Consider the following 27,334-nt stretch of genomic DNA (forward strand, 5'->3'; position numbering starts at 1 on the left):
AAGTTTGACATGCTTGGGAAGGACAAACCATATACATTAGGAAAATAAAAGAGTTTTATTAGAATGGGAATTCTACATTAGAATGTGTTTTTACAAATTACAAATACATTAGAATGTATTTATTTTACAAAGAAAAATATAGGATGTCCAATGAAATTTTAATTTTAGATAAATAATGAATTTTTTTTTGTGTGTGTGTGTAAGTATATTCCATGGCCTATTTGCCCTAATGAAATATTTGGGACATACTTATACTAAATGATCTATTATTTCTCTGAAATTCAAGTTTAATCAAATAACCTATGTTATAGCTGATAACCTCATTCCTATCTGATTTGATTTTTGGGTGGGCTAGGAAGTGGGATGGGCCAAACCCTCCCTCCACATACACACACACACATACACATACACACACTCACACAAGAAGGTTGATGTGCAAAATCTTAACTGCAATTCCACTTTAATATAAACATAAAATAAAATTTCAAATGGGAAGTGTAAAGGAAAATTAATAGTGGGAATGAGTAAGAAAATAGGAGAAACTTTACCAAAATGGCAACAAGTGGCTTTCCTTCATTCTGAGAGGAACATATAACAATTAACTATCGGAACAGTACACCCAGAGATTTCTGTGACTTGACTCAAAATTGGAGCACCCCTGAGACTTTAGACACTCATATGGGCAAGGAGAAAGTAGATGCCAAGGAGATTCACGCTTAGTTGAACAGGAGCTGGGAAGAGAGAAATGCCTGGAGGTTGCGATCCAAGACAAGGGAACAGTAGGGGTCTCAGGCCTGCCAGAGGCCCTGGGAGGAGAAGTGAAACAAGGTGAAGAATCACACCCATGTAAGAGTGGGGGAGCTGGGGTGCTCTACTCACACCAGGTCACCAGTAAGGAGGGGAGACAGTGCTCTGGACTGTGCCTCACTACAGTGACCCCTTGGAACTGATACTGACTTCATGAAGCACACTGACAGCACACAGGCTACAAAATTTCAGATCTAAAAGCCCAGAGAGAGGAGATATAACTGGTGCCACAAACATGAACCAGCCCTCCTCATCTCTAGCACATTCACACCACTGTTCGGGCCCTTCTACCATCCTGCTGATTCATCAACTGCAGAAACAAAACAAAACAAAAGGTCTCAGTATCTACAAAAGCCAGCAAAGGCCAAAATTATAAAATCAGAGCAACTCAAAAAACAGGAGAGATCCCTGAAAAAAATTAAAAGTAGTTTTAAGTTACTGCTAGAGATTTTATTTTTAAAAATAGTTCACGTTAAAACAGCAATATGGGAAGATAAAACATGTAACACGTGGCACCTGGAGACCACAAGGGAATATGTCATCATAAGGAGAGAACAGCTCTCCAGAATCTAATGACAAAGTCATGAAAGATTATATCTCCCTATCAGATAGAGCTCAAAATTGCTATAATAAGCAAAATTAAAGAGAGAAAAGAAAACACAGAAAGCCAAGCCATAACAATACCAGATAATTCAGAAAAGCTAACAAAAGTGCTACAACAAAATTCAGAGGCAAAGATAAAGCTCAGAAATAAAATTAATGAACACAATGTAGAAGTGGGAAATTTAATATGCAAATAATAGATATTCTGGATGTTAAAAAGCTCAATAGGTAAGATCAAAAGTTCTAGAGGAACTATGGAATCAGAACAGACTAAATGGAGGATCAAATCAGTGAACTCAAAGATCATAATATACAAAAAGATGCATCTGGAAGAAGAGAAAGAAATGAGTTTTAAAAATTAAGAAAAACTGGGACTCCCTGGTGGTGCAGGCAGTTGAGCACAGCACTGTGAAGCTGTCAGCAGCCTCTTTAGTGCAGGTTTGATCCCGGCCAGCCAGGGAGATACCCACATGGCATGGCAGACCTCTCCTGTCTCATCCACTGCTCCCCTTGGCAGTGTATTTCAGTCAATGTGCCTGTTCTGTTCCCCATTCTGTCTCTGGTGAATCCTCTCACCCTCCCACACATCTGGCCTGTACTCCAGTTCTTGTATAAATAAATAAATCTTAAAAAAAAAAGAAGAAAAACTGAGAATTATCTGACTGTATTAAGAAAGACAACATAAGGATTATGGATATCCCAAAGGGAAATAGAGGGCTTATTCACAAAAATAATATAGAAAATCTTCTCAAATCTGGAGAAAGAACTGAACATAAAAGTCTAGGAAGAGTTAAATAGACACTTCTCCAAGAAAGATATACAGATGACCAATAAGCACATGAGAAAATGCTCATCATCATTTATCATCAGGATAATCTAATGTCAAGAAATATGAGTCACACTTTAAAAAAAAATCAACATTAATTAAATAGAAACCATGAGGGAATCCTTTAGACCTTTTTTTTTCTTATCCAAATGCCTTACAGTGAATATTTTCTACCCTTAGAGCATTAAGATACCCAGTGGATTTGAAATTCATTAACTTGATTTGTTCCTCTAAGAAAAAAATTTCCATGCAAATTGCATTCTGTTCTTTCTCAGGAGACTTTCCTACTTGCATTTCATGCCCAGGGTATAAGAAGATAAGATCTCCATCCGTGTCTACAGAATTTGTCTTATATCTTTTTAAAATGCAATTTCAAGCTTGATTATTTTAGTCAGGGGTCAGAAAACTGTAAGGCAGAAGTCAGCAAACTTTTCCTGTTAACAATCAGGTAGTAAATATTATTGGCTTTGTAGGCTCTGTAGTTTCTGTCACAACTACTCAAATCTGCCTTTGTGGCAAAAGCAGTCATAGCTGATATGCAAATAAATGGACAAGATATGTTCCAATAAAACTTTATTTCTGAAAAATAGGTGATGTGTCAAATTTGGCCCCCGGGCCATAGCTTGTTGAGTCCTACTTTAGATTACATAATTTTAGGTGATTGTATAAAGTCATGGATTGTTTAAAGTCATGGATTGTATAAAGTCATAGGTAGAAAGTCATAGCCATGGAGAACAGATTAACTTAAAATGTAGCTATTGCTAATAACTTAGAATGTAAACAAACTATCAATAAACTCACCACCTTTTTTTCTTTCTTCCCCCTTTTTCACAATTTGAAGCTTGGTTATTTGTTTCAAACTGTATTTCAAAAATACAGTAAAATTTCTCATATTTGATGTGAGTTGCCTCCTTTCTGCAGCAACTTAATATATGCTTCTGATAGTTCTTAGATCAAAATACATCAGGAAATATTATATTTGGTAAATAATATTTAAGGATAGTTTTTTTTTCACTACCCAAATTAACTTTAATTTTTTTTATACCAAGATTATTAGGTACGTTTTACTCTTTAGCCAGTTTTGGGAAACCTTTACCTTGATTCTAGCTGTAAAATAGTTACCTAAAATCAACAGCACAATAGAAACCATTTCTTACGCTGTGTAGGATGGGTTATCATCAAATTCAGTGCTGTGGTGGTTAATGTTATGTGTCAACCTGCCTGGATAAAGGGTATCCTGATTAGACATTATTCCTGGGGGTCTGTGAGGGTGTTTCCAGATAAGATTAGCATTTCCATCAGTGCACTCAGTACACTGTCCTCTCCAGTGTGAGTAGGCGTCATCTAGTCATTTCCAGCCAATGTTCAATTCATGCATTGCTATCAGGGGCTGTTTCAGGCACAGTGTATCCTCTGAAGATGAGTCCAACACCATTGCCCATTCTACAAGCTCTTCTGCAATGTGACATTGCCACTTTTCCATCAGGTGTGGAAACTATTTCCATACTTCTTTGAATGTGACGGATTTGAACAATATAATGACAATAACTTCATAATAGCTGCAGACTTAGCTCACAAAACTTTCTTCTCTGCTCTTGAGACCCTGGAACTAATGAAAAACAATGGGGGTGGCAGCTTGAAATAGAACAGAATATATTTTGTATGGAAACTTTCATTCTTAGATGAACAAATTCAGTGAGTTTTAATACATTTTTAATATACTGAGTATTTTAAGGTCTTAGCACCATGTAAGGAGTCTAGCCTATTGTGACAGAGAGAGAGGTTATGTACCATCTTGGATGTGCAGCCCGATTAAGTTTTCAGGTCATTCCTGCATCTGGCCTTCTCTGAAAATCCCAAATAAGAGATCCCAGGTGAGGAGATGAACTTAGTCAAGTGATTTCAAAAAGCCTTGGGAGAAAATAATCAATTGGTGTTTTACACCACAAAGTTTTAAGGTAGTCTGTCACATAGCAATTGGATTACTAGAATGGGAATTAATATCCATTGAAAAAATCTGGGTGCATGTAAATTAAGAAAGTCAAGAAATAAGAGCAAAGCAAAATGACAACACAATGCAGATAAACACAAAGTCAGAAACTAAAATGCAAGAATACTATGTATACTCCAATTGGTGAGAAAATACTATGTATCCAATACAATGAATAACTAGTTAATAAATGTTGTTGTTTCTGTCTCCTGAAAAGATTCTTGGTCCTGAAGAGCCAACAGCAACTTCTGAAAATTTTAGAGAGCAAGAGAGATTTTCCCCTGGCAGTCACACAACAAAGTTTAATAGCTACTTCCAGCAATATCACCAGGTCCTGAAAGAAAGGGCTGGTATCATAATCACATTTTAACTACATCCTCTGAGTTACATTTTAAGGTGTAGGAAAACATCTTTCTAAAATAAAAATAAAAGAAAATTATATTGACATATCATCTTGCTAGTAATAGTTGAATGAGAAAACAAATACCTTAGAGAAATGAACACAACTAGTTTCAGGCTATTTTATAACATTCCGTGGCTCCTTGTCTGGTTAAAATTTTTATGTACTTCTTGGGAAGTTCCCAAACACTGAGAGAAAAAAATAATAAAAACCAAAACTAAAAATAGTTTTGCAGTAGATGAGGAAGTTGGTTTTAAGTAACATTTTATAAAAAGCTACTTTTAAAATTTAATGTGAATATTGATATTTATGAATGAACACATATTTAAAATAGAAACACTTTCTTCTGCTAAAAACAGGGGTCAAACTCGTAGCACAGCCCTTCTGGAATCTATTCAAAAGATCAATGGGACATAAATACTTTTTTCAAAAATGTAAAATCTTGACAAATCTTGAAAAGCTTATATGGTAAAGAGAGACTGGTTAACTGGGTGCCTCTATTTCATTAATAAAACTGTAAGGATTCCCCTACTGACTTGGGAAGTAAATGCTGTATATTTGTTATGTATGTAAATTAGAAAATAGAGAATTATTTCAGTTAATCAGAGCATATGGGAATAGATATGGTATATGTTTACCTCTATTTGCCTAAGATAATACATAGAAAGGTATTACTTAGTAGTGTTAAGAATAAGTTGGGAACCAAGATCTTAAATGTATATCAAAGGAATTGGTTCTAGAGCACAAGTACAGAGAAGGTGGGTGGAAGATTCCAGAAAAAGAAGAGAAACAAAACAAAACACCCAAAACCTTACTCCTGGATAAGGGTTCAACAGCCAGAGCAGATAGTGTATGTTCCTAGTTAGCTAATATTCCATGATTTTCGCACTAAAGTAAAAGATAAGAATGAAAAGGCTACCAGATGATAAAACTTGTGTCACAGGCTACCCTTATCTAAAACATTCTTTAAGGAACAATTCTAGTTGTTTGGAGCTTTGTTTTATGAAATAGAAAGTGTGTTACCATTACCAAGCTCTAGAAATCACCAGTCTGACCAGGAAAGCCAGGATAAGCTCATTGTTCATGGTGGTGTCCATTCTGAAACCACAGTGTGAACGAAGAGTCAGAAGAGAAAGTTCATGTGTCCATTTCTTGTCCTTATCTGTTGGCCACTAGTTTTATTTTCTCCTTAAATAAAGATGGCATGAGGGTAATCTTTTATTTTACATTACTCTGATCTTTGCTGCACCTCCCCCTTTGTTATTTGTTCTTCAGAAATTTTAAGGCCAAACTATTTCACACAAAAAGTTTAGGAAACTTAAAGTGAGTTTTTTTTTTAAGTTTAAGTTCAACACTGATTTTAAGTTTCAAGAGGCTAGAAGTAACAGTTCTACTTCATAGAACTTTAGCAGATGACTGTTCTTGGATTTTTCTGAGAAGTTTCTTCCCTGAGACCATCCAGTCAGAATAGTCTTTCTATCTTTCTTTTGTTTTGCTGGGTTTTTTTTTTTTCACATTTGTGAATTGTAGGTTCTAAATTTAAGGCTCAAGTTAATTTTTTTTTAGTTTTGAATTCATCTTAGCTTTGGGATCATATATATTTAATTACTGCCAGTTTAGTCTTTGGTAGGATTAGTAACTAAATCAATTTTTTTCTTCAAATTCTCTCTCCAAGAACATAGCTATGTCTAGATAGACTTAAGACATTTCCCAATCACTTAACAAAGGGGAAATCTCTTATACTCTAAAATTATTTTGAAAGGAAAAAAAAAAACAAAGGAAAATAATATATGAGAAATGTCTGAAACCATAAAGTAATTATCAATGAAAAAGTCAACATTTTGAAAGGTTGTGCCATATGCAAGGCACCCACAGATGTCTACTTTTACTGGAATCATTAAAAGTATAAAGTTAATTTTGTAAACAAAATGTGAACAACCTTAAAATACCAAATGGCTTGCTTATTGCTAAAGAAATTCCTGAATTACTCATTGCTTTAGTAGAACATTAAAATGAGAAATTGATGGTATTCACATCTACCTACTGTTTATATAGCTTCATATTTCTGTTCAGTCCTATAATTGACTGAACACTCCTGTTAATTATCTCCTTTTGTTTATTTCCACTTCCTTGTTAACCTCTCTCTATATTACCCAATCTTTTGTACTTTTCTGAAATTCTGGTAATTAATGTTTATGATCTCTAGAGAAATAGACCACCATATGATTTTAAACATCCATTTCACTATTTTGTTGCTCTTTGCCCAATTATTGGATAAGTCACAGAGGAAAACACAGTAGTAAAATAAACAGAAAGAAGATGGAAAGGATGTCATCTGAATAGCAGATTATTATTTAATGTTGGGAAGAATGGGTGAGATAAAGATCTATTTATTATTTATCTATTATTTAATTTAGAAATAAGTGCTGGGCTAAACACCTTGTAGACATTTGCTAATTTAATGTTTATGTTGACTTTATAAGACATTTGTTATCAAAGGATTGTGTAAAGATTAATTGAATTAATACACCACACTAATGCTTGTGCTTTACTAAAAGTAATCACTCATGGAAGTTATTACTTTGCTTCCCATTTTCAGACAGAGAGATTAAAACTCACAGAAGTTCAGTGTAGTTTTTAAATTCCCTGACCAGAGTGAACAAGTGGTAAAGTCAGTATTTGAACTCAGATCTCTTTGACTCCAAACCTACAAGAATCAGATATCACTGTTGTCAGTGACAATGTTCAAATATTCTAAAATTTGTGGTTAAGTGGTTGTGAATCAACAGTGGTCCCAGTTTAATAGCCCATATCCTAATCCTGGCATGTGTTTTAAAAACCAGCTCTAGATGCTCAGAAGATGACCTGCAAAATTTGGATAAAACAAGTAGGGATTCAGTTTGAGCTATAAAAGTCACCACTCTCTCAGATAAAACACCGAGTCCTGTTTTGTTTGTTTTATTTTGTGTAAACTCCCTAAATTTCATTTTTATGAATTACATCATAAATTACATCATTTATAGTCTGTTAAAAATTGTGCTTAACTGTGGGTAGTTCTTTTTACTTAATGTGGATTAAATAATTACTTTGCTGATGTTTCATATGTAATTCTAATGTAAATTACCCCTCTAGATATTACAATATTATTTGGGCTGAATGGAGCCTCTTGAGTTATTATAATCATGCCTGGGAGCCAAACTGGCCAAACCAGGAGAGTAACAATGGGCACAGAAAGGCCTAGTCTGATACTGGCGTGCTACCCTTTTCATCAAGATAGTCAATGTCCTATAGTGACCATTTCATAACATTTATGTCCAAAACAAGACTCTCGTGAGTTCCCTCTAACCAACTTCTGTAGATTGCCATACGTGTGTGTGTGTATAATTGTGCTAGTGCTATGTACACACACATATATACATACACATATATGTGTACACATGTATGTATTTAAAAAGGCAACTTTATTCTTCCAATTGTTCAAAGCAAAAACTTGATGTTATACTGATTCCCAATTTTCCTTCATAGCCCTCAACTAGCACATCAGTGAATCATTTCTACTTTAAAAATATATTCAGAAATTGACCACTTCCTCCATCTTTTCTGCTACAACTCTGGTTCAAGTCCTTGTCATCTATTGCTAGATTACTTCCAAAACTTCAGTCTCTCTCTGTTTCTGTTCCAGTCACTCCTCAGTTACTACTCTGCCCCAATCCCTAAGGCTGCCTTCCCACTTAGTATAAAGGCACAAGCCTTGAGATAACACACAGGCCCTATATCACCTGCCATCTGATACCTTCTAACCTCATTTCCTGCTATTTCTTTCCTTCAGTCTCTTAAGTCAAACTGATCTCTCTCTCTATTCCTGGAACAAGCCAGCAGTCTCTTGACCATGGAGATTTTCTCTTTCTTTTCCTTAAGCCTAGAACTCTCTTCTAAATAAAGTCTACAGAATCTTATTAAAAATTACTTTCTCAGTTTGTTCAATAAATGGTGCTGGGAAAACTGGGTCACTACATGCAAAAGAATGAAGCTTGACCACTACCTCACACCATACACAAAAATCAACTCAAAATGGATTAAAGAACTAGACATAAGACCTGAAACCATAAAATACATAGAAAGAAATATAGGATGAAGGTCCTTGAAACACTACGTGATATTCACATCAAAGACATCTTTACAGACACATCACCCAAAGCAGTGATAGTGAAGGCAAACATAAACAGCTGGGACTACATCAAATTAAAGAGCTTCTGCACAGCAAAAGAGACAATAACAAAAACAAAGAGAAACCCCACCAACTGGGAGAACATTTTTGCACACAACACTAATGATAAAGGACTGATCACAAAAATCTGCAAAGAGCTGATGAGACTCAACAACAACAAAGAAAATAATCCAGTCAAAAAATGGGCAGAAGAGCTAAAAAGAAACTTCTCTGAAAAGGAAATGCAAATGGTCAACAGGCATATGAAAAAATGTTCAACATCACTTGTCATCAGGGAAATGCAAATCAAAACTACCATGAGATACAATCTTACACCAGTGAGAATGGCACATATTAAAAAAACTAGCAACAACAAATGTTGGCGAGGGTGTGGAGAAAAAGGAACTCTTCTGCACTGCTGGTGGGAGTGCAAACTGGTCCAACCACTATGGAGAGCTGTGTGGAGATTTCTGGACCTACTAAACATAGAGCTTCCATATGATCCAGCAATTCCACTCCTAGGTATTTACCCAAAGGACACAGAAACATCCATTCCAAAGAGCACCTGCACCCCTATGTTTATAGCAGCACTGTTTACAATAGCTAAGCTTTGCAAACAGCCCAAATGCCCAAAAATAGATGACTGGATCAAGAAGATGTGGTACATATACACCATGGAATATTACTCAGCATTCAAAAAAGATAAACACATGCAATTTGCAGCAACATGGATGGCGCTGGAAGGGATCATGCTCAGCGAAATAAGCCAGAAAGAAAAAGAAAAATACCGGATGGTCTCACTCATAGCAGGAATCTAGAAAACTTAAATAAGGGACCAGGAAAATGAATAACTATAAGAAAGTGAAAATCAAAATCAACAAAAACTATGAACCAGAGACACTTTTTGGGGGGTGGGGGGCGGGAGGGGAGGGATTGGGGTCAGAATGGGGGGGTTGCAATTGTATGGGGAATATAAAAATAAAATCTATTATTTAAAAAAAAATTACTTTCTCAACATGTTTCCAATGCTCCCTTTATAGTTCACCCCAGTGTCTCCACTCTCAATCTGGTTATCCCCCTCCTTGCAAACTTTTTCATCTTAGACTTAGTCTGTGTCACTATCTAACATAATTAATATTTATTTACTTATTTATTGTCTGTCTCCCCACCAGATTATAAACTCCATGACAACTGGGATATTTTTGGTACATCTGCTTTGTTCCCTACTTCCCCGATGCCTGACACATCATAGATACTCAATACATTTTTGTTAAATGTGCTGAATTTCATTCAGACAAAATTGAAATTATAAATTTTATATACAAAAGGACAGTTGGAAAGTTATCCATTTATAAATGTGTTGTGTTATTCAGTCAGTCCCATTTAATAGTTCTGAAGTCAATTTTGATTATCTGACAACATGATATACCAAACCGAGGTATTTATATTTTCTGTTTGCCCCACTTTATGGAACATTTGATAGCAGCTTTCTACCACAGAAACATTTTTAGATTAAAATTACTTTGCCCCCTATGGTTATCTGTGGTCACTGGTAACAAATTGTGCTAGTGCTAGGTGAGTCATTGCTGATTGGCCATTGGAAAATCTAACAAACTTTAAATTTCGGCAAAATACTCAGGAACTGCTAATCCTGAAGAAGAAGTCAGGTATTCTGAAGGTCACGGATACCAGGTAATTTCACTTTCTTGGTGTTCTTGATAGAAATTGCCTTCTAAAGCAATTATTTACATTTTCGAATGCATGCCAGTTAGGTAGGGAGAGAGCTTTTGGAAATAATGCAAATTAGAAGCATTCTCTACTGACCACAACTGTTCAATATTTAATGTTTTGTTTTAAGAAATAGAAAGTGTGTTACCATTGTCAAACTCCAGAATTTACCAACTAAAATTGACAACTTAGTAGATTTCTTTTTGATTTGACTATCAGCATGACCAAGTGCCACAATAACTCAGAAATCCAAATTTTACTTTAAGCTTTCACATACAAGCCAAAATAAGGATAAGCTGATCATATGCATACTTCCAAGGGTCATCTATGCTGATGTTTCTACTGATCAGCTTTAAGTCATTTGGCTAATGATATTATCCTAATCTATAAAAAAACTCTGTTATAAGACTATAGTAAGAATGAAGGTCCTTGAAATTATATTAATTTAGAAGAGAATTATCTAAGATTTTAAGATATATTAATAATTACATTTATTTCTGCAGATAAAGCCTTATTTTGAAATGTTTAAAGATTACAGCAGCATTTAGGTTATCTCTCCCATTAAAACTCCCTTCTCCCTAAGTCATCTCAAAGAGTGGTGTAAATTTTTTATTTGCATATTGGTCACTGTCTGTAATGCACTTATAGTTCATTAAAACTCCCAGATTTAGTAATACAGATTATATAAAATACAGCAATACAGATTATATATACATATTATAAAAATACAGTAATACAGATTATATATTATTTAATAATATAAAAGAACAGGAGCTTATTCAATCTTGGTTGAATCTTGATTAAGAACAAAAAGCTCTATAGCTATATTGCTAGAATACTAATCTTAGTTCTTCCTGCAATACTCGATTTATTTGCATTCTCCATCTATTTCCTAATCTATAAAATAAGAGTAGTAATAACATTGACTCACAGGGTTGTTGTGAGGATCAAATAGATGAATATGTGTAAAATTTTTACATCAGTGTTTGGCTCATTTTTGTATTCAATAAATGTTATCAATAATTATATAAGTTATTTTTCACTCTTTAACCTATGAATGGCTACAAACTCAAATACATTGCTCATGAATATAATGACATATTTTGGAGCACTAACCTGGCAGGGATATGATTTCATTTCCCACAGTGAACCCTGATTCCCCAGCAAACTCATTTAAGGAAATTGTTATGATCTGTTGTACTAACAACATCATTATAAAGTATATAATTTAACTAAATCATATCCTTTTAAAGATGAAAGGGAAAAATTTGCATTGATGATAGAACAAATAAATATGTCTACAAAATCCATTTTTTAATTAACTGATTTAATTGTTTTAATAATATTGAAAATTTTTCATTTTCACATTGGAATAAGTAGACCTATGAAAGTTCTTATATTAAAATAGTCACACCAGGGTATAAAAAATTATATATACACATTTTTTTTTAACAAAAAGAAATGGACTATTAAGGGAAATAGCCTGTTTATATATTCCTGTGTGTTTTATTTATTTTTTTACTGCAATTCATAGTTGGCAATGCTTTAGTTAAAATGTTCTTGCTTTCTTACAGAGATTCTTAAAGATGCATTTTATCTGTTTTGGACTGCTCCTTTTTGGTCTGACCTGGGCAGCACCAGTAAGCATTTACAAATTCAATTATATAACAAATTCAATCTCTTTATCTATTTTCCTCTTAAGCAACCTCTTAAGCAATCCTTATCTAAGTCAGTTACATTAAAATAAGAAACAAAGAGAAAATATCGACCCTTGGCACAAATGCCTGTCACCAGGGGGCCTTCGATAAACCAGTGACGAGTTATAGCTGTCACCACATCGTCATTAAAAAAACACCAACAGAGTTTATTTGAAAAAACCTATAGCCAGCCACAGTATTTCAAATCTGCTGATGTTGATGAATAATGCACAAATTATAACGTTTCAAAAGATTTTTTCAGTATTTTACTAAAAACCAGAGAATATAATTTGAATATTATAAGGCTAACTAACTCGATATTCTAAATAGAGAGCGCCACAAAGGAGTGAGAACTTTTTTGGTAATTCTTGTAACATCCCAACACTTTGGGATTCTGCTAATGACTTCCTCTACCCAGAGATGGGAAGACGTACCTCTAAGCTTAACCAAATCAAGCTCTTATTTCCTTTTGTGTCTTTTCTACTCTGACTCACCCAGATGAGTAGTCAGGATGTGACTAAATTATCTTGTGAAAATGCTGAGTGTTACAGATATTTTCTGCAATACAGACACATTGCTAATTAGATAATGTCTGAAAAGCATCCTAACTTTTCAGAGTAACCTCTTTTGTTGGAGAATCATGGAAACAAGTAGTCACTCTGTTGCCAGAAGTTCTTAAATATAGGTTCTGAGAGTGTGGGTGACCAGTTGGGTAACCCACTGACCAGCCTGAGCCATGCCATCCGGTGAGGACAGAAGTTGAGGAGAGCAGGTTCTCTCTGTGCACAATGTCTGCCAGTCAGTCCTGTGGGGGATATTCTGCTCAAAATAGACATCTGCTGTGTCCAAGCCCCTCACCTGGCTCAACTGGGACCCCAGAGGCATGTGTCATGCATGATGGGGATAGAGTTGCTCTTGCTGACCCAGCTCAATCCCACCAGCTGAGGATGAGTCTATTTTGAGCAACATATTCCAAGGAACAGCTGGAGTGGCACTCTCCATTTTCCAGTAAATGTGCTATGAAAACATCAACCCGGTGACCACTGGTCACAAGTAGTGCCAGCGTTCTTCCCCAGAGGAAAACAATGCCTTCTCCATTTCAGGGCCACATTCAAGCCCGGGAGAACAGCCAAGTGGTGGGAAGGGCTACGTATTTCAAATGAAAGAGGCTCATTCAGGACAGAGACAAAATTCAGAATGATAAATGAGTGAACGTGAACCTTTTTCCCAGATACATAGATCCCATGTGAACAATTATCTGAAGTAAATTGACTGGTGGGATCAGAAATAAGTATATGCTGAGTCAGTCAGTCAATTTGGAATTGTAATCCAAATTGAATTTTAAGGGAGGAAAAAGTTCTCCTTGAACCTCTTTGGGTTCCTGGCTAGGTCTGAAAATTAAACTCGTGAAGACAGATTAGTAGGAGAAAAGAGTATAAATTTTATTTAAATTTTATATGTATGGGGTACCTTCACAAGAGAATGAAGAAGTGACCTGAACAGAAAGATGATATATCTCTTAAACAAAGAAACAACAAATTTTGGTGAAGAATTGACAAGACAAAGAGCTAAAGGCCATCTAATTGGGCTAGGTCGTCTTACTAGGCTATCTTCCAGCAAGAAAGGTTTGTTTAGCAAGGTTTGCAGATTCTTCTGATTCCCTGCCAGTCCTGCTATGAGTCTAACTCTAGTAAAATGAGACATTTTTCTTCTGCCATAATGCAAAAAAGAAGGGAGTTTTTCTGCATTTTCTACTTAATTGCCTTCAGTTCAAAATAATATTTTACGTCAAAGAGACATTTTGTGATGACATGGTTTCCTTCAAAAATTTTTTAAATGGAAGAAAATAAAAAATGATTATTTGGCCTTGTAATTCAATTAATATTTACATGCAATTAGGCTATAAAGGTTTTGTTATAAGTTGCTTTGTCATATGTTCACAATTTTTTCATGAACTCTATCAAGAAGTACTCTATACCCCTTTATATGTTTTTAATAAATGAGTATGTGCGTGTGTTTGGGAATGTTCTCCAAATACACCTTACCCTTAACTTTCATTTCTTTCTTTTACTTAATATCTACCCTTCTTATTTTTCTCTTTTCTTTCTTCTCTAGCACTATTTCCAGCACGATTTTCACTGTTTTGATATTTTGGGAGACTGATGCAATGTTCTAAATTTATATGTGCAACCAACACCAGAAAGAAATGCAATAAAGGATAAAATTTGAAATATGCCTAGAAGGTACTTCATATAAACTTCAGAAACATTTCCTCTTAATACTAAATATGTTTTTTCATATCAGGCCATTTAAATTTAATTATTTTACCCTTGGGACTTTGAGACAGAGGATTTAGGTTAAAATACCACCTTTCTTCTATTTCTACTACCAGCTGTAAACATGTAGCCAATTTTGTCTCTTCTACTGTCTATCTCCCAGGAGTTATTATAGGAATCAAATGAAATTACACATACATGGGCAGTTTAAAAATTTTAAAGTGCTATATAAATACAAGGTGTTATATTTTTGTTTCTAGAATGGAATGGAATGCAAAGTGGATCTGCCTTGGAGTTCAGGCAACAGGGTACTTGTATGAACAAATTTTAAGTTTATTTCCAAAAGAATCTATACAGTCTAGTCAAGAAAAAATAACTCACAGTAAGAGAGTTTAGTAGAGAGATTTTATTTGGAGAATAGTTACACAGTATACCACAAACAGAAAGGGCAAACTAAGGGTGGTGAACCAACCGAAAGACTGAAGGTAATAATGCCCCTTGGACTAGAGAAACAAAGAGGTGATGCTCCCACTACCCCGGACTGAGGTTAGTAGGGGTGGAGGGGTAGGTGGGAGAAGAGCAACAAGAACTATGACCACAAGCAAGATGCATCCGATTATATTTTAAATGTGCTGCCTGTGTAGGTGTCTTAAGACACTCCAATTTTTGGAGTGGGGGTGGGGTGGAGGCTTCCCTTCATTAACAAGCAATTCTCTGACATCAGCCTCTACCTGGAGATAGCTTCAGTGTCCACAGGTAAAGGACTCAATCTCCCAAGACTGCCCTCCACTTCAGGTGCTGGCCACAATCCAGTTTCTCACCTGTGCTTGTGCTTACAGGCCACTTATAAACCAGAGGTTCCTAAACCCCTTCTCAGGTTCAATTAATTTTCTGGAGCAGCTCATGACACTCAGAAAACCCATTTTCTCACTAGATTGCCAGTTTATACAAATGATATTAAAACAGCCAGATGGAAGAGCTGCATAGAGTAGGGTATGGGGGGAAAGATGCGGAGTTTTCATGCCCTCTCCAGGCATGCCATTCTCCCCATATCTCCACATGTCCACCAACCCAGAGTTCTCCAAAGCTCCTCTTTTTGGCCTTTCATTACATAGGCATGATTGATTAAATAACTGGTCATTGACGATTGAAATCAGCCTCCAGCCACTCTTCCTCCCTTGAGGATGGGAGGTGGGATTGGAAGGTCCAAACCTCTGTAATCACTTGATTGGTCCATGGTGCCTCAGTCCCCTCTCTAGGTGCTTCCCTAATATCACGGTGACTATTTCACATAAAAAAACACTCTTAACACTTGGGAAATACCAAGACTTTGGGGAGATGTGAGAATGGAACAGTAGATCAAGATCAAATATGCATAAGAAACACATCTGGTCTAGCACTTATTAATCACAATATTGTACAGCCCCAAATAAAGAGAACAGGGAGGACATGACTGGGCTTCTCTCTCCTTCTACCCTCCGGTCTCAGGCCAACTCTCCTATCAGTTGAACTCAAACTGAAGTCACATGACAGAGTTGTTCATGGAATGTAGTTTGTAGAGCAAGCAGGAGAAATACAGTGCCTGAAAGTAAACAGGATGATTTCCAGAATCTTGTTGCAAGGAAATACAGAAGTTTGAAGTTTACTCAGGAAGACTGTTCTTTAGGTGGATAAGACCTTTTTGTATAATCTTTCCCTGGAGGGTTTTTCTTAAAAGATTGATAGTAACACCATGATCCTGCTTCCACTTCAGCACACGTATTCGGACTCATATTGGTCCTATCTGCTGATTCCTTAGCCACATCTGAAATAAGGGAGGAATTTCAAAAACAAATAGGAAAATAAACAAAAAATAGGGAGAATAAAAGAACTTTTATGCCTGTTCTTTCCATGGCAGACTTGCTCTAGGATTATCAGGTTCCTCTTTTAGGCTAAATTTTAGCCTAAAAGCCTGGAAGAAGCTGCCCGAGTCTATTCATTTTCTCTTTCTGACTTTCCTCCAATCTACAGCTCATGGGTAGGTATCCTTGATACATTCTGATATGTATGTGTCAGATCAAAAGGCAGCATTTGTCCTTATCTTCAGGACACCCCCATTTTCCTTTCCCTGAAAGAAATATCTACTCAGATGGCTGGCAGCAATGATAGAGTCCCATCTTTGGCTATGCAATGATATGACTTTATGCTTGCTGGAACATTGGTAACATCACATCTGAAGTAGCAATTACTGAACTTGCAGTCCATGCACTCATACTATCTACATCCTTGAACTTTGATTTTGGTTCACTGATAAACAATCTAATGTGCCAGTGAGGACTTGCTTTTCAGTGGAAACCAATGACAGCTGGGCTTCTTCCTGATGATGTCCCTTCCAACTCGGTGGATCTCCTGTGTTCGAATGTGGTCCTATGATTGAGATCGCCTCCTGTCCTCTGGATGAGGAACACTGGCACCCAATTCTAGAATACTGAAACAAACATGTATGTGCTATGTCCACCTTCTTTTGTTCAGTTGATCTTCCACGTTGAATAATACAACCCAGTGAGAGAAAGATAAATGAAATGGTTATTATTTGAAGAAATGAATGAAATAGTAAATGTTTGGTGGAGTTTTAGTTCTTGTTTTCTTCCTTTCAGACATTTCAAGCACAGACTGAGAAAACTAAACAAGACTATGTGGAAGAACAAAGGGTAAACAGAATTATTCTTCTCAAGTCTATTTCAGTTCTGTAAGAAAGTCACTAAGAGGAAAATTTTAAAAGTAAAAAAAAAATTCTTATGGACTTGAAATGCAAAATTATACATGATTTCGACAATTTACATAATGTGTGATAAGAAAGAAAAGTATGTTGAGTGATTTGTTTCTCTTTAATATAATTTCTTTCTCAAGAGACATAAGTTAGTAATGCTGGGAATTGGGTTTTTTTAAGATTTATTTATTTATGCATACAAGAACTGGAGTACAGGCCAGAGGTGCGGTGGGTGAGAGGATTCATCAGAAATAGAGTGGGGAACAGAACAGGCTGGCTGACTGAAATACATTGCTGAGGGAAGCAGTGGGCAAGACAGAAGAGGTCTGCTGAGCCATGTGGGTAGCTCCTTGGCCCGGGATTGAACTAGTATTGCAGTGGCTGGCAATAGCTTCATAGTGCTGAGACTTAACCCCTTGCGCCACCAGGAAGGCCCAATGCTGGGATATTGTTATTAACAAGCAATGTTTTCTCTTAAGTATACATGAGAACAAAGCAATACAGGAGGCAGAAAACAAAGGGAAGGGAGTGAAGAAATCTTAATGTGGGGTTGTGTTGGCATGAAGCTATCCATATGAACCAGAAAGTGAAACAAATACCCTCAGCTTTTCATGTCACCAAATTGCAGCTTATTTCTGCCTATCCCAGTTGCTCCTGGCAGTCTCAGAGAAAAATCTGTTCTAAGAAATAACAATCTTCTGGTTTTTTTTTTTTTTTTTTTTTAAATCTCAGATGAAAATTACAAAGGCAAAAATTACAACGTAAAAGTCTGAACATTCAGGCTGTCTGTTTGGCCAACTTGCCATCAGAGGCAAACTCTGTAAAATCTGCCTTTCTCCAAATGCCCCCACATGGTTCCATCTGAACATATTTTCAAGTTGCTCCATTGAAATTTGGTAACAAAATTAATACATACCAGGAGAGTGAGCGGTGGATTAGTCATCCTTAGGGAAGACAGATTCAGGCATACGAAAATAAAGGAACAAGTTGCTACCTTCAGGAGCTGGCTCACACACACCCTCCCGTGGTTATAAGAAGTACTACCATTTGTCAGAGGCAGAATTAGACTTTACCAAAGGGAACAAATATTTTGTACTATAGAAGAGGGAGCGAGAAAACATCTCAGTGAGATAAACCCACTTTAACATAATATCGTAACTTTGTAGGTAATGCACAAGGGCCACCATAAGAAACATGGTTTTTTATATTTTTTAGTATGTTTAACATCATCTGGGAAGAAAAATCAAACTGACATAAAGGTAAACTGAGTCTCTGAGTGGGGATCCTTGTCATGAGCCAAACTCCAGGGAAATCTGTGAAAGAGACATGTTTAATTTTGCCTGGAGTTTCTAGCTGTGGCTGGTGCCTTTGGCTTTTACTCCACTTCTTGGCTCCACGAATGTCTTTATAGGGTGCTCTTTGCCCAATCTTCCTGACACAGAAGGGCCCCCATCCTGCCCCAGTGCTGCAGGTGTGGGGCTGGTGAACCTTGTGTGGCCAGGTATTTTTCATGTTAGTGCTTCTAACTAGCACTGGACTTTTGTAAGGGGGCTGTCTGGACATATTCTATCACACACCAATGGTGGGGATTAGAAGGTTAATATGAGAAGTCATTTTGGCCTAAAGGGTAATATATTTTAGTGTCCCTAAAATTCATAGCACAGATGACTCCATCGTGTCAGTATGCTCAGAAGAGAAAGAATAAGGGCTTTGTAGCATCAGTAGAACAATAATTCTTTTCACTCAATCCCTCCTTGCAGATTCATTGGCCAAAGAACTGGAAACAGCTTGAAATGCCATCAGCAAAAGGACTATTTACTTTTCCCCTAATCTGGCTTCATTTCTAGTGAAACTGGTAGTTTCCTTTCAGAATGTTATTTTGTTCTGCCCAGTATTCTTTAGCTGCCTCTCTAGGACTAATTGCCTGTTAAACTTATTTGCAAGTTCGTACTTGTTACTCACACAAATATGAGTTCTTCCTATTGTGCAAGATCTTACTTTTCTCCAGGATTTCAGAGTTAGGAAAGAAACAAACATCCTTATAAAAATCCTTAAAGGGCCTCCATAGTGGCACAGGTGGTTGAGTGCAGCGCTGTGAAATTGTCCGCAGCCTCTGCAGCGTGGGTTTGATTCCGGCCAGCCAGGGAGATACGCACATGGCAAGGCAGACCTCTCTTGTCTTGCCCACTGCTCCCCTCAGCAGTGTATTTCAGTAGGTCTACCTGTTCTGTTTCTCACTACGTTTCTCAGGTGTGACTCCTCTCACCCTCCCGCACATCTGGCCTGTACTCCGGTTCTTGTATGCATAAATAAATCTTTTTTAAAAAGTCCTTTAAATTGTATGGGGAATATAAAAATAAAATTTATTTTAAAAAAAAGTCCTTTAAAAAAATCCTTAGAACCCTTGTAAGATAGAATGGGTAAATGCTGGGTGAGTTTTGCTCAGAAAATCATGCTTTAGGGTTTGAAATAGAAAAAAAAGTTTCTATTTGGTGTTTAGGGAAAACCCATCATGGAAATAAATGAGCTGGGACTTGGAGAATGAGTAGGTTTTGTGTAAACAAGGGGGCAGAAGAGACTATTCACTATGAAAAGAATAATAAGAGCCAAGGCAAGGAGATAAAAAAAAAAGCAAAAACAAAAACAGAGCACAGGAACATAAGAACCAGCTGATACAAGAACCATCACGGAATCAAAGATCCTATCAGGAATTATTTTACATAAGCAAGTGCAAAAACAATTGACCATTACACACCACAATTTAAAAGCTGTTTCATGTTTTTAGTATAAAAGACTTCTATTCAGTATTTAATGAAATGCATACAATTCATTCAAATACATGCTACTGTTCAAAAAAGAGTGAAAGTACAAAATATAAAACAAAGCATCCAATTTCAGAGTAGGCATGGAAAAAAAGAAAAAGAGATTATTATAACCTATTTCTAAAGCACCTGTTTAACTCAAAAATAAATATTAGCAAAGAATAGGTGAACTTGATTGCAAAGAAAATATAAAGGTCATAAAACTTTCCATAAATCAAACATTTAAAATCCTTTTCACTCAGAAACATCTTAATCTAAAGTCTTTTCCTATTATATTTTCTGCTCATAGCAAAAATCTTAGCAATTTTCAGAATATATTTGCCAATATAAAATCTTAGTGAGTAATGCTGGAACTTCCGCAAATAAATCATGTCAAATTATTTCTTAAAGTACAAGTTAGAACATTTGCATGCTACCTATTAGGCAGCATGAAAATAGTGAATGCTTCTGTCAATTATACCTTCAGATTCAAGTGTAGCATGTGACTCAACAATTCCCCCACTGCTTCCAACACTAATAGTGTATGTATAAAAGCAGGCAGTCTGGCAATCTTCTCCTAGACAAGAAATCCTACTGTTTGGATATCAGATTGGGGGGATGGGAGGAGAGAGAGAGAGAGAGAGAGAGAGAAAGCATCCCATCAAAATTCATTTTAGATAACGTAGAATCAGGGACCACAAGCTTATAGATGTCATAAAAAGAGGGTGGCATTGCTCATGTATTACATGGACAGAGGCTTCTGAAATCAGTCCATCTCCATCTGCCACTACTTGTTAGACAAACACAGAGATGGGAGAACAGCTTTGTATCTGCTAGTCAAATGACTATTGTCAGCATTATGTAGGACAGCAAACTACCACTTGGTAAGGGGCCATAAGCAGTGCTGTATGAAATAACCATTACCATCATTTATATAACTTTATTTTAAAATAGAGATTGCACTAAATGCTTTAACCTGCATTTAATAAAATCATTCAATTCATTTAATTCTCCAAACAAGCCTGAAAGGTAGGTGTCATTTTTCTTATTTAACAGCGATTTTTTTTAAAGATTTATTTATTATTTATACAAGCACTGGGTACAGTCAGAAGTGCGGGAGGGTAAGAGAATTCACCAGAGCCAGAGTGGGGAGCAGAACAGGCAGAAGAACCGAAGTAAACTGCTGAGGGGAGCAGTGGGCATGGCAGGAGAGCTCTGTGTGCCATGTGGGACCCTCTCCGGCAGCCAGGGATCGAACTGGCACTGCAGAGGCTGCGGGCAGCTTCGCAGCCCAGTGCTCAACCACTGTGCCACTAGGGGAGGCCCCTTAACAGCTATTTTCTTAGCTGAGGCCCAGAGAAGGAAACCAAGGCTTCCAGGATCACACAGTTCATGAATGGCAGAGTTGAGTGACTGATTGCATGTAAAAGAGGGAATAAGTTTAATAATTGTCACATCAGGAAAAAGTGGATACCGCTTACAGCTGCAGATTTTGTTTTAAAGATATAATGAAAGTTTATTACAAAAGTAATGCAATTGACAAGTACATTTGGTTGTTTCCATGAGACACAGGATTTTAAAATAAAAACTGGAATTATGACATAACATTATACTGATGCTATCTAATATAAGGCAAAATAGCACCAAGGTATGGACAACTAGGGAAGTGACATTTCTAGGAACTTAATACAATTTCTGGAGTATCATATTAATAACATTTTACCCACATAAATGTGAACAAAGGAAGGTTAAACTTCTCTTAGTATTTGACAATGCTTCAGCTGCAGATTTAAAAAAAAAAAAAAAAAATTCCCAAAATTAGAACTAGCCAGTGGTAAAGGGATCTGACATGAAAAGTAATGAGCAATTTACCAATAAAGTGTTCAAAGAGGTCATGTAAACTGGGAAAGACTGGCATTCAGTGACCCTTGAGAGGCTGTGAGACCCAAATCCCTAAGTAGCTATTTCTTTTTAAACTCAGGCTCTATACCCTCCCAACAACAATATGTTTAATAGCAGTCATTATCTTTTCTTTCATTTTGTTTTCATTTTTTGTATGTCAGTCTTCCAGTCCATGTTTGTCACTAACCCTTTTATTTAGACATCAGTAGAGGGTTATTTTTCTTTGTCATGATTTTCTTTGTCATAATCCTAATCCAAGTGATTGCATTTCATTCTTGGACTCTGCAGCAACTTCCATAACTGCTCTTTGTTACCACGATTCCTCCTAAGCCTTTTATTTTATTTTGTTAACTCTTGCCTATAAATCTTCACTAACTCTTCATTTCTCAAGACAAAACCTGACATCCCAGCACTCTGCAGTCTGTGCAAACCCCAACGGTACATGAGTTCTCTGCCCCGCTGCCCCACCTTCAGTCTCATTATCCCACAGGATTATTACCTCTGTCATTCAACATGTCACCAGGTTACCTCTACGTAGAACATGCAGTCCCCTGACTAATTTCTTACATGGCCTGGTCCCTTAATAAATATCTCTTAATTAGACTTTGTATTACACAAATATCCAAGGCTTTGTAGAGGTGTTGGAAATTTTAGTACAACCTACAATTTGGAGGTAGAGAGAAAACATGGCATTTATTTTGTCTATAATTGTTCTGATGTTCAAAAACTCCTCCCCAAAGGTTAATGGAAGGGCAAGATAACATGCAAGAATTAATTTAAATCAACTTATTTAAACTTGAGTTTGTCTAATAATGGAAATAGTTCTAAGTATATTCTTTAGTCTCTTTTGGATAAAACTGCCCAGATCCTTGCCTTCCCTCCTTCTGTCTCTAAGGTGACAGCAGGTATATGAGGGAGCAGGGTCCAGCTTATATCACCTATGGCATACCACATGCTACGTGTATAAACACGGTCCCCACCATAGTGGAGAGGAAGACATGGAGTCCTCATGGTAACAATTGTGAGCTGTTTGCCTTGAGGCTATCCCGAGATGAAGTTACTGGCTACCACATCTTACAATCAAAATAGCACAGTCTTGTTTGAGGCCCAGGGATGATTTGGGGTTCTCTTGGCTCTCACGGACAATTTAGACCCGTCTATATTTGAATCTGACTTGTATTTGTCCCAAGTGTGTATGTTTCCTTTACATTTGGAGCCCCTTGCTCTCTCCACTGTGACACCCTGTGGAAAGCTCTGGAACAGACCCTCAAACATTTCCATATATATCCATTCCACTGAGAAACAGTGAGTGGCATGAGCAAAGTCAAGCTTAGCCCCTTTCTTACTGACAACATTATTCTGTCAAGATTATTCAGTTTGGCTGTACCCCTAGTTGGTAAGGCACACCCTCTGAGGCAGCACCTTCATAGACCTCATTTCCCCACCCCCCAAAAAAGGGTATATTGAGATACATGCATAAAAACTTACTCTCCTCCACTTTCTCTTTTTCATCCCATTATTCTCCTGAGTATATTTCTGGTCTGGATTGTCTTTATTTACACTTATGTGGTCTACACATCAGCAGTGCCCACCACAGCTGACAACTTTTTCTAAATGCAAATTCTAGAGCCCCAACCAAGCCTACTAAATCAGAAAGTCTGGCGTTGTTTTCAACAGACTTTGCTTTAGCATGCCTTCCAAATAGTCCTGATAAGTGCTAAATTTGAGAACTATTGATCTCGATTATTCAATTTGATTTATTGTATGACAACAAGGGAAGAAAAGAAAATCAATAAATACTTTGACAGTCAACAGTTGGGACAGCAACACTTGTTGCAAAATCTTTTGATTGAATATCAAAAACTAAGTATTACCAGATTCTTATATTTGAATTATTTTCTATAAAAAAAAAAGAAGAAAAGAAAATCTTCTGTGTAGGTTTTACTCTGAAGACCAGAATAAAAATGAGAGAGAGAGAATAATACTTTTATAAGTATGACTCCATTTTGCTTACAATGACTCACTAGTCACAAGAGGAGGACCAAACTCTGTGCTCCTTAAATTCAGGTCCTCTTTCCAATTCAGACCCTAATCAGTATTTCCAGATTTTGTCTTATTCACTTCTTTAGGATTTCCTGAATCCAAGCATAAAGTACCATATTATCTTTCAAATCCTTCCTGTTTCCAAACATTTGACTATGCCACTTAATCTTAAAATAATTCCATCATTTCCCTTCCATGTATTTGAATGTTACTTATCCTTCAAACCTTGTTCATCCTTCTTTTGCCATAAAACCTGCTCTGTCTATTCCACTATTATCTCTACTAGCAAACCTCTATTGAGTACTAGTGGTTGGTTTTTTTATATTGCTTAAGAATTGTTAGATGTTTAAGTTTTTAACATAAAATAATTACTTTGTGTTGAAAATTACACTTTATCAGGAAGAAAGAAACAAAGACAATCTTGCTCTTCACCAGTTTGACAAGAGAAGACTTCAAGGACCAACACCTAAAGAATCCATTGTTCAGAAAAGAGAGAAAGATGTGTCCTTATTTGGAGTTAATGAAAATAACCAAAGTAGTAAATACCCCCATCTTTTTGAAAACAGACAGACAATGAATGAGGGCTACCACATTAGCAACAAAGAAAATCCCTATGATGACCTAAATATGGCCACTCTGCCTGAGTCTACTGAGGATGCTGGGGTTGAGGATGGAGACAATGCTACCAACACACTGCATGAGCAAGAAGAATATGGCACAGCTTTCATCAGACATAATATTCAACATAGAATAGAGCCAGTTACTGTGATTGAACTTTTGAGGGAAGAAAACAAAGAGAAAAAGTCCAAGAATGTTCTAAGCAAAATTCTGGCAGATGCAAACTATGCTAAACCCCCCTCAAAAGATAAGAAGAATCATCAAAGAGATCCCCAAACCCAGAATAATCCAGTAAAAAGCAAAAGTACTCATCATATCCAACCCAACGCTGACTATCTAAAGCAACTCCCAAAGATCAAAAAGATCACCAGTGATTTCGAAGGCAGTAGTTACCCAGATCTTCACAGCAGAGGAGACAACGATATCTCTCCTTTCAGTGGAGATGGCCAACCTTTTAAAGATATTTTTGGTAAAGGAGAAACTCTTCATCCTGATCTAGGAGGTACAGATACTCAAACAGGGTATTCTGGCCCAAGTGAACCTGAGACTAATAATTTGGACATGAGAGGACTAGGTTATAATGAGCTCCCAGAGAAAGAAGAAAATGGCAGGAATAGCATCAGAATCAAAGATAAAACAGAGAAAGAAGGAAATGCTGCTGAAATAAGCTTGGTGGAAGGCAGAAATGATATCACAGGTATCACCAATTTTAAAGAACTCCCTGGAAAAGAAGGGAACAGAGTAGATGGCAACAGCCAAAATGCTCACCAGGGGCAAGTAGAGTTTCATTACCCTCAGGCCCCCTCAAAAGAGAAAAGAAAAGAAGATGGTGGTGATGTAATGAAAAGTACTCATGATAATGAGATTCAAAAAAAGGGCCAGGATAGTAGTAGAAAAGGTATAGAAAATTCTAGTAGGAATCAAGAGACCTCAAGTAAAAACCAAAGATTTCCTAGTAAGGGCAAAAGTCAGGAGCTCATTTCTTCCCATGGTCTTGATAATGAAATTAAAAATGAAATAAGTTCCCATAATGACCCCAATACAGCACCACACAAGAGACAAGGTCATTATGTACCCCACAGACAAAATACTTCTACAGGGAACACAGGTGTACCACAGAGGAAAGGCTCCTGGGGCCACAGAAAGCCCCACTCCAATAGGCTCAGCTTCTCTAGAAAGCAGGACAGTAGTGAATCATCTGAAAGTGACAGTTCAAGTGAGAGTGAGGGTGACTAGCACACTGGAAACTCCCAGCAAAATGAAGTTTCGAGTCCTTAATCATCTATGAGTTGTTGGTTGATAGGAGCCACCTGATAGCAGAGCATATGAAAGAGGACATAGCAGAGAATTGAATAAGCCAAGAAGCCTGCCTCTTGGGGAGAATCATCACTATTGTAAGGGTCACAGTATAAAGTTCTATTCAGTCATAATCATTTTTTTATGTTAATAGGGCCTTTATTTCTTTTTTTATTTTATTTTATATATTTTTACATCATTTTCATTTTTGCACTTTGCATGTATGCATTTTGCATTTTGCATGTATGCATTTTCTTCTTGGTTATAGTCCCCATACAATTCCCAACCCCCTTATCTGGACCCTAAATCCCTCCTCCCTCCCTCTCCCGTAGTGTGTCTCTGGTTTATAGTTGTTTGTTGATTTTGATTTTTACTTTATTATAATGAGTCTTTTTCCTGGCCCCTTATTTAGGTTTTCTAAATTCCTGCTATGAGTGAGACCATCCGGCATTTTTCTTTTCTTTCTGGCTTATTTTGCTTTAAGGAATAAACTCATTAAGAATTTATGGGCTATATAACATTTGAATAAGCATCATTTAAAAATATCAATAGTTTATGTCACAAAAGCCTTCTTATCAGTTGTTTGAACTGTAGACATGCCAATAAAAATATCTATCACATGATCATCTGTAATTAAATGATCTATGAAATTCTGGTATTCTGTGGTGCTTCATTTTAGAGGTAACAAGATTGGTTGTGCCTCTGGCAAAGGTAATGTTCGGAATTAATCCACTGAATAAACCCTGGAAGTGTTCCTCATGCTACTTGGTTGAAGCCAGGATTTCCTCTGAACGAACTGTGCTCTCACAAATACACCTACTTTATAGCCTCCTATGCTCTTTTCTCTGTTGCAAAATTTGCATAACTTTTCATAAGACGCCTTTCATTTCCTGAAATGAATCTCCGTGTTAACACTTTTCTCAGTTCTATCTCCTTCCAGACAAAGACGGGAGTGGGGTGGAGGGAGGACAGCAGGGAGGATGTGAAGAGAAACACACAAATGTAGAACCAAGACCAAAACTTGCTGTGGCAGATATTATTCATTGGCTGAACCCAAGTCATCTCCAGTCAATTTCTTCCTCCTGACCTTTTGTGCAATGCTTTTCCAGCTAAGGACCTGTGATACCACCATTCTGAGAATCAGACCCGATTCTCTCGGTAAGGGAGGGAGCAGAGTTCTGGAGGCTATTGTTCTTCCTACTACTAAAAACTTACATAGCTGGTGGCACTACCCTTCCTCTTTTCTTACCCTACTCTTTGCGCAACTTAACACATGCCTGGAGGTGCAACGGTAGCAAAGGAAAATGTAAAATCATACTTATATTTCGACATATATGTTGGTCACCATCCTGGTTCCTGCCACAGAACTCCTAGATTCCTGGTGGTGTCCT

The 27,334-nt window shown here is 36.8% G+C and overlaps 1 protein-coding gene across 1 annotated transcript; it reads left to right on the forward strand.

Moving 5' to 3' along the window:
* Nucleotides 1-13,343: 13,343 nt before the first annotated feature.
* Nucleotides 13,344-25,973, forward strand: MEPE (matrix extracellular phosphoglycoprotein). Its single transcript, XM_037529324.2, has 5 exons — nucleotides 13,344-13,394; nucleotides 17,171-17,224; nucleotides 18,450-18,542; nucleotides 20,009-20,011; nucleotides 24,429-25,973. Exons 1-5 carry the CDS (start codon nucleotides 13,344-13,346, stop codon nucleotides 25,881-25,883), a joined length of 1,656 nt encoding a protein of 551 aa, XP_037385221.1. The 3' UTR covers nucleotides 25,884-25,973.
* The last annotated feature ends 1,361 nt before the right edge of the window (nucleotides 25,974-27,334 follow it).

The sequence above is a fragment of the Talpa occidentalis genome, unplaced genomic scaffold (assembly GCF_014898055.3).
Source record: "Talpa occidentalis isolate TD23 unplaced genomic scaffold, MPIMG_talOcc4v2.1 talOcc4.6, whole genome shotgun sequence".
Lineage (NCBI taxonomy): Eukaryota > Metazoa > Chordata > Mammalia > Eulipotyphla > Talpidae > Talpa > Talpa occidentalis.

Coding starts and splice junctions, on each gene's coding strand:
- MEPE (XM_037529324.2), top strand. CDS start 13,344: ATGCCTTCTCCATTTCAGGGCCACATTCAAGCCCGGGAGAACAGCCAA. Junction 13,395..17,170: donor CCCGGGAGAACAGCCAAGTG/GTGGGAAGGGCT, acceptor TCTTCCTTTCAG/ACATTTCAAGCACAGACTGA. Junction 17,225..18,449: donor ACTATGTGGAAGAACAAAGG/GTAAACAGAATT, acceptor GTAACTTTGTAG/GTAATGCACAAGGGCCACCA.